Raw genomic sequence first — 15,642 nt, 5'->3', positions numbered from 1 at the left:
GTAAAAATCAAATGATGTGTTACGTAAACTCAGTCTACTTGTCTACTTTGGGGTTACATGATGAAAACGAAAATGCTAATATAAATCCAATTTTGATTGGTGTTGCAATGTTTTGAGTTTTTACACAGAATTACACGCAGTGCAGCTGGGACAGAATTTAATCACATTCAGTTGGAGAGACAGTCGGAGACGCTCATTGTCGGAGCCCTTAAAAATCCTAACGATGCAATTAAATTTTATTTCATTTTGTCTGATCGCAGAATTTTGCTCCACGTTTCTCATGTGTATTGCAATGTAACATTTCTTTATATATATATTTTTTTTTTTTTGTCTTTTTTTCTCAGTTTTTGGTGAAGATCTACGTTCCAGCTTATATTTTGTCAATGCATCTCTGCAAGAGGTAGTGTTCTCCAGTACCACAGGGGCGCTGGTGCCCTGTCCCGCTGCAGCCGTTCCCCCGGCAACGCTGCGTTGGTACCTCGCCACCGGGGAGGAGATCTACGATGTCCCAGGAATCCGTCACGTGCATCCCAATGGCACGCTCCAAATATTCAGTTTCCTCCCCTCAAGCTTTAGTAACTTAATCAACGACAATACCTACTATTGCACAGCGGAGAATCCGTCAGGGAAAATTAGGAGCCAAGATTTTCACATTAAAGCTGGTGAGTAAGGGGGTATTGAAAATGTCTTGTTGTGCATATAAACGTTCATATACACACATACACACGCGCACACACACACATACAGGCGTATGTGCATGGTGGTATGGAGGTTGTTCTAAGACCCAGTCCCTCTGTAAATTTGAACTTTTTCCATGCATCCTAACCGTGACCTTTGACCAAAATGTCTCAAAAAAACCCCCAACTCTTATCCAGAGAAGTGCCAGTCAACTACGACGTCTTTGAATTGACCAAACGCTGTTGATGATAGCAGTATCTCACAGATGAACAGAAAAATAATGAAATATTAATCAAATGGCTCTTAGGTCGTTCATGCAAAAGGAAGACAATATCGGAATCTGGGTTAGCGTTTGTTAAAGTTACATAAAGGATTCCATTGCACGTTTCAATAACCCATCCCAACAAAAGAACTCTGGATAAAATCCATTCAAAGCTTGTTTTTAATGGTATTTTCTATGCAGTAGAAAACCTCAGATTCTCGTTGAATAAACTAGTAAAACACCACATACCACACAAATCTACAAATGAAATATTTGACCATATCTGATAAGCGAAAATCCTTTTCCATGTTTTTTCTCTCTTTTCTTCTTTTTTTTTCTATTTCAGTATTTCGGGAACCGTACACGGTCCGCGTGGAGGACCAGAGAGCCATGCGAGGCAATGCAGCGGTATTTAAGTGCATTATCCCTGCGTCCGTGGAGGCCTATGTTAGCGTTGTGTCGTGGGAAGACACGGTCTCGGTCGTCTCAGGTAGGCCTCGGGTTCTCAGTCTTCATTCCACCTGTCACTCTGTCTAGATTACCCCAAATCCCCTTACCGCACCTCAAAACGAAGAAAGATGCTGTTTATGTGGTCGGTTGGGCCTTCTGTTATTTGCAGTTTATAAAGTTTTAGTTCTTGAACACCGGAAGTGTCTTGAGGTAACTGTAAAGTTGGATTGCAGTCATTACCACGTTACCAAATAGTCTTTGCTTGGTGCTGGCATGCAGTTTAAGCACTGGAATCTGTCTGTCGACCCTACCATGACCACAGCCTGAAATGTTGTTGTTGTTTTTTTTTTAAGTCTAGAGGTGGCAGGTTACTTATTTAATGAAGCAGCCGATCACCATGTTCTTCGGTAATTTCATTTGAAGCGCCAGTGCTCGGCAAGAGCAGAAACGTACAGTTCAATGTTGGAGATCTCATCTGAGAAGAGGGTCTAGTGTTGAGACACTGAGTGCATTGGTGTACTGGAGGTTGCCGGTCTGGCAGAACCCTCTCTTTAACCTGTGCTTAGTTGCTCTCGAACACTGGGATTTTCCATCGCTCCAAACTGGTGTGGTTGTCTGTGGTTCCAGTCTACGGCGGCAGTGAATGCCCACTGTTCCCAATCGTTAAGCTCCTGCCCCGGGCACCGGGTGCCAGCCTGCCCCCATAAACACAAAGTGGGTCACTTAGCGTACTGGTATCGACCTTGCTCTATCACAATTTAAAGTTTTTGATTGTGTCCCGGTTTATCGTTTGAATCTGTTAAAAGGGAGGCTTGTCTTTTCGATTGATTTTTGCTCTCCGGGATTTATCGTTTTTATGTGAGGTTGATAGCATGAGGTTGCCATGCATAGTTTGTGGCACTGGACCAAGGGGAAAATGTCAAAAATCACTCTGTTGGGGCGTTTTGAAATGTCTTTTGTGTTATGCTGTGTTTTCTTTTTGTGATATTGTTTCTCTAATGCAATACGTGACTGACTGATCAGAGTGCATCTAAGAGTATCGATAGATGTGGTATTTGAATTAATCCAGTCTGTCAAACAGATAGTATTGACCACACCCTATATAAAGCTTTTAGAGTTTAAATGCTGCTCCCTACAGGGCTGGGTTTTTTGCCCTATCTCTCGACTAACATACCCAGATCTAAGAATGAAAAGTTTCTCAGGATCTCGATCTCGTTGAAACGAGTGTGTTTCCGTGACAGAAGCCTTGCATCGCTTCCGTGTGTTGTTCCAGTCAAAGTGCATTAGTCTCCGATTTGTTTAACAGTAAAGATAACGAAAAAAGCCAGATCACTTTGTCCCAATCACGTAAGGCTGCAGAATTGTATTTCCTCCTCCTCCTCCTCTTCTTCTTCTTCTTCTGTTTAAATCAAATTCTTCTAGTTTGGTTTGCGAGCTTACCACCAAAGAGATATGGCTGCATGGATGTGACATTGCTGATGAGCATACCAATATCAAGCCTTGTGTAAAATGTCAAATCCATAAGTCTTTGGAAGGTCCAGTGCTTATCCTTCTCTAAATATTTAATGATGGATGATGGACAGATCTAGATGCTTGAGCATATGTGCTTTGGCATGCTGTAGGGAGGAAGTGGCTTGTTTTGTTTTGTTTTGTTTTTTTCCATTCACACTTGTGAGTGTGTGTCTCTATAAATTCAGCCAGCCTGTTTAATTGAGTCACCTAATGACTGTGAGTGTCTGTTTGGTTCTTTGCAGTTCTACATTTCCAATAGATGGCCATTACTCTTTTTAAAAACGATCAAAACTAAACTTACCGGATGAATCTAGATCTCTCTGAACACCTTAGCTATTAAAATACCCTAATAGCACGTGGTAATCGTTTTAAGGTTTGGTTTCAGATGAAGCGATGCATGTCAGCGTTTTTACGATTATTCATTCTCTGTCAGGACGCACGATTTTTTTGTTTTGTTTTGTTTTGTTTCCACAACCTCCCCAGCACAAACCAGCTGTTCCAGCGTACAAATGAGCTAGTTCGGACGACGAGCCGTCCAGCGCTAGCGATTTTCCAGCAAATCAGCGAGAAGATGAAATGCATAATTACATAGTGGGGGCTTGTCTTAATTAATGAACTGTGATTGAAAATATAATTACAATATGAATTACCTCTCAAAATAAGGACTGCTTAGTAGTCATTTGAAGCGCGCTGTTTTAAATGTGAATGAGCGGTGCAACTCACGCTAGCCACTAATGATGCCACTAACTCACTATTAACCTGTCATGCATTTTAAAATGTACCTCCGCGTACGCTTTCAAATTCATGGCCATGCGTACCCCCCCTCCACCCCCCACCCACCCTTCCTGCTTTTGATAAACAATTGACAGCACTAATAAAGGGATGAAAGAGTGGGCAGGTGAGAACGGTTGTCTGTGTGCTGCTTGCTGTGTATCCTATGTGTGTTTTCACTCCTAATGCATGTCTGAGGTTTTTTTTGTGTGTGTGTATGAAGTAGCATGAGGGAGGGGGAGAGAGAGGACACACACACGCACGCACGCACGTACACACACACACACACACACACACACACACACACACACACACACACACACACACACACAGCCTCTCTCTCTCTCTCTCTCTCTCTCTCACTCCCTTTCTCTCTTTGTCACCTTTAGCCGCCTGCCTCAGCCAGGGCCTTTTTGTTTATTAGCTCACGCATTTGATCTGGTTTAATTCGCTGGCCTTGCCGCATGAAATATGGATAGCCTACTGACCAGGCTGCTTCAAAATAAGACGGGACAGGGGAGGGGTGCATGTTTTGTTTATGGCTTCTCTTTGTATAGATGTTATTAAAAAAAAAACCCTCAGACATTATGGGTTAGGAATATAAATCCACGCTTTTTGACACTGCACCTACAATGAGAAATATCAATGATCTCTCCCTTTCCAATACACAGAAGGTTTTTTTATTTATCAGACCTATGGATTTTTGGTTGTTTTTTTTTGTTTTTTTTTTCGCACTCCTGAACTGTCTTGTTTCAGAGAGCACTCCGCTGCAGGTGGTATTCTATTGAATTTCATGCTTTTGATCATTGTAAAAACATTTGAATCTTACCATCTGTGTCTATGGCACCCCCAACACAGTTTTGAGATGAAAAAAAAAGCAGCGTCAGATGCAATCATTTCAATGTGTAATTATGCGAAGTGTACAGGAGTGTGACTTTGGAGCGTGTTTCTGGGGTTTTCGTCTGCAGTAATACTCAGACGTTAAAGTTTTTTTTGAAGTATGCCCAGGAATCGCTGCGTAAGATTAAATATACAAAGCAAATGAATCATTTACAGGTCACGACTGGAGAGGCTCTGACTAAAACAGACCCATTCTAGCACGATTCATCCACATAACATGAGCACATGACTTAAAATAACGAAAAATATATCCCATACCCCATATGTGGTATCACATTATGTCAATTAGTAGCTATACTAATGTATCGGAAGCTATATCAGAATATGCATAATATAAGTGAGTGTATTTGAAATAGAAGACTGATTATGCTACTCACAGGATAACCACTACCTCGCTTAAGAAAATACTGGATATGTCACAGGTGAATGTTTAAAAATTTCCCGTTTTGTAAAGTTTGACCAGACAGTTTATATTAACGTTGTGTTTTAATCACACAGACGGCGTAAACAAATAAGCAAAAAATAATGTTACATGCAGGAAATAAAGATTACTTTCATTTTTGGCCTGTCTGCTCAATGCACATGCGAAACTGAAAACTTTTACGCTATTATTATTATTATTATTATTATTGTTATTGGTGTTGTTGTTGTTTTAAGATTTTGTTTGGGTGAGCCATTGAAGAGTGTGGAGGCAGACACAGCTCCTCCACAGGGAAGCGTAGACTGCGGACACATGACTAGCAGGGCTGCAGACAGAAGCAGACATGTTTAGCTGCGCCGCCATGTTTTAGAGAGGGAGTCTCACGGTGAGGCTAGAGAGAGAGAGAGAGAGAGAGAGAGAGAGAAAAAAGAGAGTGTGTGTGAGAGGGAGGACAGAGAAAAGAAAGAAAGAAAGAGAGAGAGAGAGAGAGAAAGGAGAAAAACGGGCCCTGTGGAACTAGGCAGATAGTGCTCTCTCATTAGAACAAACCCTTCTGTTCTTTCATCTCTCCCAAGTCACAGATTAAACCCAAGATGACGGGGGGGGGGGGGGGGGGTTGGTTGGATGAGGGGTGGAGGGGGGAGGGAGGAGGGGGGGGGGGGTTCTCTAAGACGCTAGGCTTACAGGCGAGGCTGGAAGAGAGGGATAAATGTAAGCCCTTTCTCTCCATTTTTCTTTTCTTTTCCATCTCCCTTGCCGTCTTTCTCACGCGAGAGGAGCCGCCCACAGACGTAGAAGGGCGCGTAGTCGCTTCGACGGAACTTCCAAAAAAAGAAAAAAGAAGGCTCTTTTTCCCGCCTTTCACGATGGGTCTAAACGTTACCAATCAGCGAGCGATGCAGACGCCATAAGGAAACCGACAGTCGCCCTTCCCGTCCTGTCCGTGCGTGCGGCATAAGCAAGGATTTGCCCGTTTTAACTGACACCGTCTTAAATCTGGACCCAGACCGATAGACAAGATTTGCTTTCGCTGTTCCTTTAGCGCGTCGGCCTGTCAAAGCTCTCTGTTGCATAACTGTAGCCGGGCCTTTGGCCAAAGTTGATTTTTTCCTCTGGCTGGAATACAAATTTTTTTTTTTTTTTTTTTTTGCCTCACAGTTTGGTCAATGCAAATGTGACCATCTAATACTCTGCACGTCAAAGCATCCCTGATCAATTTTCATCCGTGCCTTTTTTTTTTTTTTGCCTCCACTGAAATTTGCATTGTTTAGCTTATTTCATACGCTATCTTTCTATCTTTCTACAACACTTCAGTACCAATCGCAATACGAACAAAAATGATTATTTAAGATATAAAACCCTATCATGCTGAGAGGTAAAAAAAAAAAAAAACCTTACGCAGGGAACAAGACGAATTTTTTTTTGCAGCACGAGAACTGTAATCGTACGAGTATGCGAGTGAGTGGATGAGGGGTTTTTTTTTTTGGTTTTGTTTTGTTTTTCTTTTGTTTTTTTTTGTATGCCATTGACAGAGGACAGCTGTAGGCACAGAGAGAGAGAAAGGGAGAGAGAGAGAGAGAAAGGGAGAGAGAGAGAGAGAGAGAGAGAGAGGGATAGAGAGAGAGAGAGAGGCTGTGAATTTGTGTTCTTGCAGACGGACCAAAGTCAGCCCAACCTTGAGGAGGAAGCCGCGCCACAGAACTAAGCTCTTTACTGCTCCCTTCACTCCGCCAAGAGTGACGCGTGACAGACAAACAAGGCGGCGCTCGGCAACCCGTCGCCGCGGAGAGTGGGCGAGGCCCCGAGCTCTCCTCTGTAAACAAGAGACGCTGTGGACTGCACCATGCATGCAGCCTGCATTGTTACCTCTATCCCTGTCTCCCTATGTCTCACTCTCTCTCTCTCTCCTTCTCTTTCCTTTTTTTCTTGTACTATCTGTCCTTATTTGTAAGGGTATTGGGTGTAAATTAGAATTAGGTCAGTGCTAAAGGAGAAAACTCATCCACACCGTGGTGCAACCGCAGGGTGAGCCTTTTGGCTACTGTCTGTCCGTTTGATTTGTTTTGTAATGGAGCCCTTCTCAGAGACATGCTTTTAATTTTTTTTTTTTTTTTTTTTCCAACACAAAGATCAGATGACCATCTCCTCTCGCGCGGTGATCTCTCCACGCCACGTCTTCGTCGAAGACTCCAGGGTTGCCGCGTTCACGCGGTCCACACGTAGCCTGCGCAATTTTTTTTTTTTTGTAAAACAACAAAAAAATTTTCTGACAACCTGATACTGTTGATCCAGCATGTACCCTGCAATATGCAGGAGTGGTCCGTCACCAGGGGAAGAGAGAGAGAGAGAGAGAGAGAGAGAGAGAACAAGAGAGAGAGAGAGAGAGAGAACAAGAGAGAGTGCTAGGGAGAGGAAAGAGGTGGTGGGCAGTAGAGACAGAGGGATACAGTGAAGAAAAAAAAAAAAAAAGGACTTCAGGAATCAATAGCTGTGTGCATTAATCACTCGACTGCCAGTGAGAATTATGGGAGCGTGAGCTGAAGGATGCATTTGTGCATTTGCAGCGTGAGTGCTGTGTGGTGGGGAGTTTGGGGAATACGGTGTGGACATAGAGCGAGACAGTCTCTCCTAAAGAGCAAAGGACAGCTTCAAAAAAAACAACAACTACAACCTCTGCAATGTCTGTGCAGGGAGTTCAAATCACCCTGCAATATATGATATTTATTATGGAGCATTAGTGGTACCAAAGGAGGATTGTGTGTGTGTGTGAGTGTGTATGTGCGTGTGTGTGCATGTGCGTGCGTGTGTGTGTGTGTGTGTGTGTTGTGAGGCAGATTCTGAAATTTTCCGTGAATACTCCTCAGTAAAAGATGTCTTCTCGTCTCATATCACGATAGATATCCATACACAGAGAGCGAGAGAGACAGAGAGAGAGAGAGGGGGAAAAAAAAAAACAAAGGCAGATGAAATACTCTTACATCACTGTTTACTGATAAATAAGAGCAATATGTTGGCGATTAGGCAGGTCAGGATGAAAGTGATTACAGAATGATCTGCCGGGCCACTGGGGACTAAGCAGGGTTTAATCTTTAATAAGCACTGATGGGTTTATGGTATGTTGCCGTTTGGCACTGCCCGACAGCGCGGGACTTTTCTTGGGCTTATGGATTACATGCCACCGTTCGACTGGACCCGGGCCAGGCCCGAATATGGCTCCGTTCCAAAAGGCAGATTAGCAATAAGCGTGGCGTGAGCTAATTACTGGTGGAACAACCAATTAATTTCTGTTGATAAACTCCTGTAGATTTGGGGTTGTGTTTGCACAGGGTGCTGAAGAGGGTCCCCCCACTCCCTCCAGAAGGCTGGAAATGGGGGTGGGGGGTGGGGGGGGGGGTTTAGGGGTAGCAGGTGCACTGGTCCTGCTGGAGTTTTCACATATGCTACAGAGAGAGAGAGAGAGAGAGAGAGAGAGAGAGACAGAACTCTCAATCTCATCAACGAATGGTGCCTCTAATCCCATCTTAAAAGCATCTAGTTTAAAAAAAAAAAAGAGGCACTTAAAGAAACCAGAGAACTATCTGGTTTAAAAAGGATTAGTTATTGTTTTTTTTTATGTCTTCCTCCAACCAATCTGAGATTATTGCATGGTCTTGGTGGGCGGTTAATCCCAAAAAAATAAGTCACTCTTGGCCTTTTTTAAACATACACAAAAAAAATCGATCCTTTAGATTCATGAGACAATGTCTAATAGCTGTATTACCTTGTCATTTTGCACAGAATATCACTCCATCCCTCACAGGTAAATTCACATAGTAGTCATGCGTTACGAAATAAGACGCTAATTTTCATTTTAATTCCCAATTCTTTAAACAGAATTAAAGTTAAGGTTTGGTGATATCTCGCTCTTTATAGACAATGACTGTTCATGTTTTTTGGATGCGTACTCGCTCTGCTCAGAAAGGCTGGGTTTTGTTCCTCTGACGTTTTAATGTTCTTAGTCTTCCAAAGCTTTTAGAGCGACTCTGTTCTCTGAGGTGACCTTCCCTCGTAAGTCTGATTTACAGCATAAACCATCAACCACCCTGACCCCTTTAGCAGCCCCATCCCACCCTTCTCATCACCATGGTGACCTACAATCCACGACTCTATGCCCCTCCCACCATATCCTCCTCTCTTGTGTCGCGCTGATCTCCTTGGGTTTCTCCAGGTTTAACTGCGTTTCCAGAGCAGCCTGCTTGCTGACTCGCTGTTAAACGTTAAGAGAGAGTGAGTGTAGTGTTGGTTAATTTGGGGAAACTCAGATGCCACGGCTCTCAGAGAAGGGGGGGGAACTATCTGTGAAATATATCAGAGTATGAATGTGCTGTCCTTAGGAATTTTTTTTATGTATTTTTTGTTTGTTTGTTTGTTTTTTAAGGTAAAGTTTTGTAAGGTAGCATTTTGACTTGGCTGTTGTAGAAGTACAGAACTTACATAGCGGTATCCATCACAGGAAATGATACTCCAATATTTTATCTAGCAATTTTAATATTTCTCCTTTTTTTTTTTTTTTTTCCTCTTCGATTATGTTGTCCGGTATTGCTTATTTTCTCTACGATCCCAATTCTGAGTTTAAGTGCATCATGCAACAGGCAGGTATTTTCCTCTAATGCACTGAGGAGAGCCAAGACGACATGGACACAGCACTCCCACCCCCCCCCCCCCCTCCCCCCTCCCGCATGCTCTTCATCTGCACTTCATCCCTGTGTTTAATGGCAGTGACGTCACAGGCTTGCAGTCTGACCTTTGACACCTCCAAAAAGACCCAGCAATCTCAGCATCTGCGTGGGAGCTCGGGCAGCCAATCACAGACGCCCCCGCAACTGTGCACTCTTATCACCTGAATTCAGCTGTGGTGCCGGAGAGAGAGAGAGAGAGAGAGAGAGAGAGAGAGAGAGAGAGAGAGGGGGAGAAATAGAGGGAGGGAGAGAAACAGAGAGGGAAAGAGGGCGGTGGATTTTCATGTGCCAGTCAGATCCATCGTATCAGCCACTTTTTCCAAATGATTGTAACCATAGCATTTCACATGTTTAGATTTTTACACACAGTACATGTTCTATGAATTGTGTATCCTGCGTTAGACTGAATAACTGCTCTGTGGTAAGACACTAGCATTTTCTTCTTTATTAAGTGACTTATTTTCCCCCCTCTGATTAGCCTTGTGTTGGTACAGTCATGGAGAGAGAGAGAGAGAGAGATACGTTTTAGAGAGAGTGAGAGAGAGAGGGTATTCTATTTATCCGCTGTGAAATACAAAAAAAAAAAAAAAGGAGAAGAAAAAAAAAGAAAGAAAGAAAGCGATAGAGAGAAAAGAAAATTCTGAATTGATTTTCCCTTTACTTTCTGCTGTACTTGTGTTGCCATGGCAACATGTTCAGGTCTCCCATGCCTCCCAGGGCAAGTGTAATTGTTGTCTGTTTCTCAAAGCTCGCTCTCAAATGGCTCACCTACAGATCACACAGAGGGGAAAAAAAAAAAAAAAAAACATTCTCAAGGATATATTCCAGCCAGAAGCTCCAGAATTTGAGATTGGAATTTTTGCTTGTTTGTTTGTTTGTTTGTTTGTTTTTATATGTGCCATTTTCCGTTTATTACTCACAATGATAAATAACAGCAGTGCTTTGGTGACTTGATTACCTATCGCTCCTCATTTGCCTAGATATTAGATTAGACTGTACTCAGATCTGACGCTGTGGGTTCACTACTTCTCAGAATGTCCCGATTTGGAAACGGTTTTCGGGCGTTTTGGCTTTTGGTCACCGGGCGTACTGTGAGTGACCCAACACGTCGCGTTTATGGAGACTACCCAGCGGCCGTATGTTGATGTAATAAATGTAAAATACAACTTATTCAAAAAAAACAAGAAAAAAATTCACACACGCTAATAATATAAAATGAGACTGTGAGATATAGCACTTAATAAACAAAGTGGCAAGGGAATGAGAGAGAGAGAGAGAGAGAGTGAGAGAGAGAGAGAGAGAGAGAGAGACGGTGAGATTTTCCTCATTTTCCTTCAGGAGTAATTAGCTGAAATTGGGCCTGTCTCTGTCGCTGGGGAGTATGCTCACTCAGCAATAAGCTCAGCTTTTTTTGAACTCTCTTTCCCTTACAGTCAAACTGGCCCATGGCTAAAAATGGGTTTTCTTAGCATTTTTGGATTGTCCCGTAGCAGTCCAGAGCACCCCCCCATCCCACCCTCTTCTCTCCCCCCCATTCCAAAATCACTCTTAATTAATACCCATACCCTTAGGGAAATGAATGGAGTCGGGGGGAAGGGGGGGGGGGTCCCTGTGGTTATTACAGATTGTTGCTGATTCTAGTTGAGTTGTTTTTCTCACTACACGATGACCTCAGGCTGTATTTGGCATGGCTAGGCTCCAGTGTTGGCACAAGTTTCACTGCCAAATTCCTCCACCATCTTTTGTTGTCATATGGAAAGCTCTGAGCACAGGTGAATCTCGCAGGTGCCGCGCGCCTTAGCTGAGCACATACGGCACCCAAGAGCGCTCTCCACTTTCGGAATGCTGTGGATTACAGACGAGTTGGATTTACATCGTTTAATGTATTTTTAAATTGTTTGGTTCACAGCACAACGATTTAAATGAACAGTCTCTACATAGCGCCATCTTTGGCGAGTGAAAGTGACGGAGAAGGGAAAAAAAAAAGAAAAAAAGAAAAAGAGAAAATAAGTACAGTAAATTAGCAGTCAGATCCAGGCACCGTGTCTGCTTGGCATTGAGAAAAGTCCAAATGTTCTCTTCCTAGGTCTGCGGCAATAGTGATTACAGCTAATTCCTCATCTAATTGCTGGGTTATTAGCTCAAATCTTTCCCTCATGATTCTGTGTGCTGAAGCTATACAGAGCCTTAATCACCGCCATCTCCCCCTTTAGCCTGGAACTAGCTCTCGTCATAAAGAAGAAGAATGCACCTTCCACAACACCACTTCTATTGGATGGAAAGATCTGATCGCCTTAAACTAAATAACATCTACAACAACAAAAAAGACAGAAAAACAAGGACAGTCAATTAAATATGAAAACTCAAACGGTGATCGAATCTGGGGAACCGTGTTGTTTTGTACAGGCAGGTAAATAACTTTTAAAGGCATGTCATTGTAGATACACCAGTCATTTGGTGTCACTGTCACTAAATGACGAGGGCATTCAGTGGTTACTGGGGGATGTCTTTGGGGAAACTGTAGAAGTGATAATTCCATTTTTCCCCCTTTTTTTTTTTTTTTTTTAGAATGCTGATTATTACTGAATAAATTCTCATATGTCTGGCATATTTAATATTAATGCTTTGGAGGGGGGGGGGGTTCCATGCTTGGAATGACATTATTTCCAGAACAGTGAATGTTCAGAGGATTGAATCGTGAACTACTTAAACAATTTGCTTTATTCCAGCTGGGAGCCATTTTGAAAACTCACTCTCTCTCTCGCTCTCTCTCTCTCTCTCACACACACACACGCTCTCTCTTTCTCTCTCTCTCTCTCTCCTTTACCCCTTCTCCGCTGTTTTCCCTCTCTCCCTCTCCTCCTTGCTTCTCTCTGAAAATGCTCCATTAAAACAAGCAAAACTGAATTTCTGAACCGTCTTTTTGTGCATGCCTGGCAGACAGATAGAGGGTACGTAACCAGAAATTCTTCTGAAGTGGTAGAAATCTATTTGCTTGTGAAAGCTGCTTGTATAATCCTTTAGTTACACTTGCCAGCTGTGCGCAAAGATATGGCACTGAGGGATTTTGCATGAATATTATCAGGAGGACAAAGACATGAAACTGATAAGTGTGCATGTGCGCAGTTTTTCCCTTCTTTTTTTTTTTTTTTTTTTGCATAATCCAAACTAATCCATAATCTGAGCTCTTGGAAAATATCACAGAAATATAAGTGGCGGGAAAACATTAATAAGCAAACATCATTTATACAAAAAAAAAAAAAAAAAAGATGTAATTTTTTTTTCTTTCGCTGTACTTTAAATGATACATTACTATATTTATGACTTTCGTTAAAAAAAAAAAAAAAAAATCGAAAACCTTCATTCCAGACCTGTCTGGGGCAATACTACTTGATGGAGCCCTGGTGTCTGATTCATTTTTACAAAGCACGATTATTTTATTTTACTAAACACAAAAAAAAAATCATCAGTTTGATTGGTAGGGGTATGTCTTTGTGGACGTGGTCTTTCTGTATCTCGGTTGGGTTTGAGAGGTGCAAGTGGTGACGTTTAGTGTGGGTGTAGGCACTGTTTGACGATGCTATTGGACGAGGCACTGCCCCCCCACCCCTCACCCCCCCTGCAAATGGGTTTTTGACAATAAATGTCTGAGAGCAAGAGGTGGGGGGGGGGGGGGGGGGGGGGGGGGGGGGGGGGGGGGTCCTTCATTTCTCTGTCTCTCCTTCTCTCACACCGGCAAAGACTTCCTCTCTCCTTCTCTCTCACTTGCTCTCTCACTCTCTCTCTCTCGCTCTCTCACTCCCTCTCTCTCTTTATTTTTCTGTGGTGGACGTCTATGGTGCATTGGCGGCGGCGATTATGAATCAAATGATTTATAAATGGTTTATTTATAAAGCTAAATATTTGGACTGTTTATTAAACTAAAAGGCCTTTTTTTTTTCTTCACAAATGAAGGAAGTAACAGTATATCCTGGACTGTACGTTCATCTTTTTAAATCACGCACACACACACACACCCTTTTTTTGGGGGGGGCCTTGCTTTGTCTTTCTGCCACAAAAAAAAAAAAAAAAAATGACATTAACATTTCATTCGGAAAGCAATGGGAAAAAAATGTATGAGAAGAAGAAGAGACAATTCCGGGTCGGGGAGGGGGGGGTTGAAATATTTATGCCCGTTGCGGGAAGAAAATGGCCCGAATTTGAAAGAAAAATGAAGAAGAAGAAGAAGAAGAGGAAAAAACATGAAGCAGGGAGTGGGAGACGAGTGGAAATGTCTTGTAAGGCTCTTCCTCTCCCTTCTCCTTTCCTCCCTCTCTCCCTCTCTCTCTCTCTCTCTCTCTCTCCCCCCTCTCTCTCTCTCTCTCCTGGTCTGCACTGCATAATCAATGATGAACAGTGTATGTGGTAACCTCAGCATTGGAGTGGTCTCTCTCCGAAGCCCATCCTATTTTTACAGTGGTGGCAGGTCTGTTGCTATGCTCTTCCAGAGAGAGAGAGAGAGAGAAAGAGAGAGAGAGAGAGGTCTGCTGCAGAGAAAAGGCCACTCTACTGCTATTGTTATTTACGCTGTTGAAAAAAAAAGGAAAAAAAAAACAAAACCTCAGAGCCATGTGTACAAATCCACCCAGACGTATTATTATGCACCATTATGGACGTCCAGAATATGTTTATTAAACAAACAAACAAAAAAACCCCTAAGATATGCTGATTTTTTTATTATTATTATTATTATTTGATTTTGTGAAATTGAAGGGCGTTTAGGGGGTCTATGTTTTAATTTGGGAATCCTTTCTCTTAGCCTGTATTTACAAGCCACATGATCCAACATGGTTGAAGCTTTAGTGTCTGATGTGAAGTGTGCTGTCCTTGGTCTGGTGTGTGTGTGTGTGTGTGAGAGAGAGAGAGAGAGAGAGAGTCTTCGTCTGTGTGTACTGCAGTATTCAGTAAAGAGAGAGGACATCAACAATACAGAGGCTGCAGCCCTGCCCTTGCCACACTCTCTATGTGTTCTGAATTAAAAACACAGCAGAAAAAAAAAAAAAAGAAAGAAAGAAAGAAAGAAAGAAAAAAAGAGACGGCGATCTCCCTCTCTCTCTCTCTCTCTTTCTCTCTCCCTCTCTCTCTCTCTCTCTCTCTCTCTCTCTCTCTCCCTCTCTCTCTCTGAAATAACTTTAAAGCAGACCTGCGATATTGATTTTGCACTGTGTACTGCAAGATATGAAAAACAAAATGTTTTATGAGCGAAGAGCACTTTTGAGTCATACTTCAATGACATAACAGTTTTTTTTTTCTTTTTCTGCTGACCTGAGGCGATGAGTTCTGTCTTCCAAAGCAGTGTAATTTCCATGCATAAAACATGAATATGTATACATGCTTTCTTGTTGTTGTTTTTTTGTTTTATTTTGTTTTGGTTTTTATTCAATATTTGTTGTATTTTAAGTGAAGTTAACCAGCATTAGAAACATACCTTCATCAACCCACAATGTAAATTAAAATTGCTTGTCACACTTCTGTTTGTGTGTGTGTGTGTGTGTGTGTGTGTGTTTGTGTGATTTTTTTTTTTTTTACAGTCTAATTTATCTCTGTGTGAGATTACAAATGTGTTAAATTGGAAACGTCAACGTGGATTAGTCATTCCTGGGGTTAGATTCTTGGGGTGCCTTGTGAACTGATTAAACCGTTGTTCTGAAGAAGATCGCTTGATCCCAGTTTAGCCCCAAACTAGGATTACAAGTGAATCTAGGCCGCTCCATTCAGCTGGAAGAGTCACACTTTTGCCAGTGACATTCTCATACATGGAAAACAGAAAGTAGATGAGGAGTAATGAGTTTGTCGACTTTTTTTTCTCTTTGCATGTGAATGTAGGGATAGTTTGATTTTCACTTTCATTTGAAAGGGAAGTGAGTGCATGAACGTGTAAATCTTTTGCA

The 15,642-nt window shown here is 42.3% G+C and overlaps 1 protein-coding gene across 2 annotated transcripts in view; it reads left to right on the top strand.

The window, feature by feature from the left end:
- Positions 1 to 1,315: 1,315 nt before the first annotated feature.
- dscamb (Down syndrome cell adhesion molecule b) overlaps positions 1,316 to 15,642 on the top strand; it is a 79,835-nt gene continuing 65,508 nt past the window's right edge. For both annotated transcript variants that reach the window (XM_030776666.1, XM_030776667.1), the window contains exon 1: positions 1,316 to 1,430. In XM_030776666.1, the coding sequence (XP_030632526.1) occupies positions 1,331 to 1,430 (100 nt within the window). In that variant the 5' untranslated portion in view covers positions 1,316 to 1,330. The remainder of the gene's footprint in view (positions 1,431 to 15,642) is intronic.

The sequence above is a fragment of the Chanos chanos genome, chromosome 6 (genome assembly GCF_902362185.1).
Source record: "Chanos chanos chromosome 6, fChaCha1.1, whole genome shotgun sequence".
Classification (NCBI taxonomy): Eukaryota; Metazoa; Chordata; class Actinopteri; order Gonorynchiformes; family Chanidae; genus Chanos; species Chanos chanos.
Note: the sequence above shows the minus strand (reverse complement) of the source record. Positions and strands in the feature narration are given on the sequence as shown.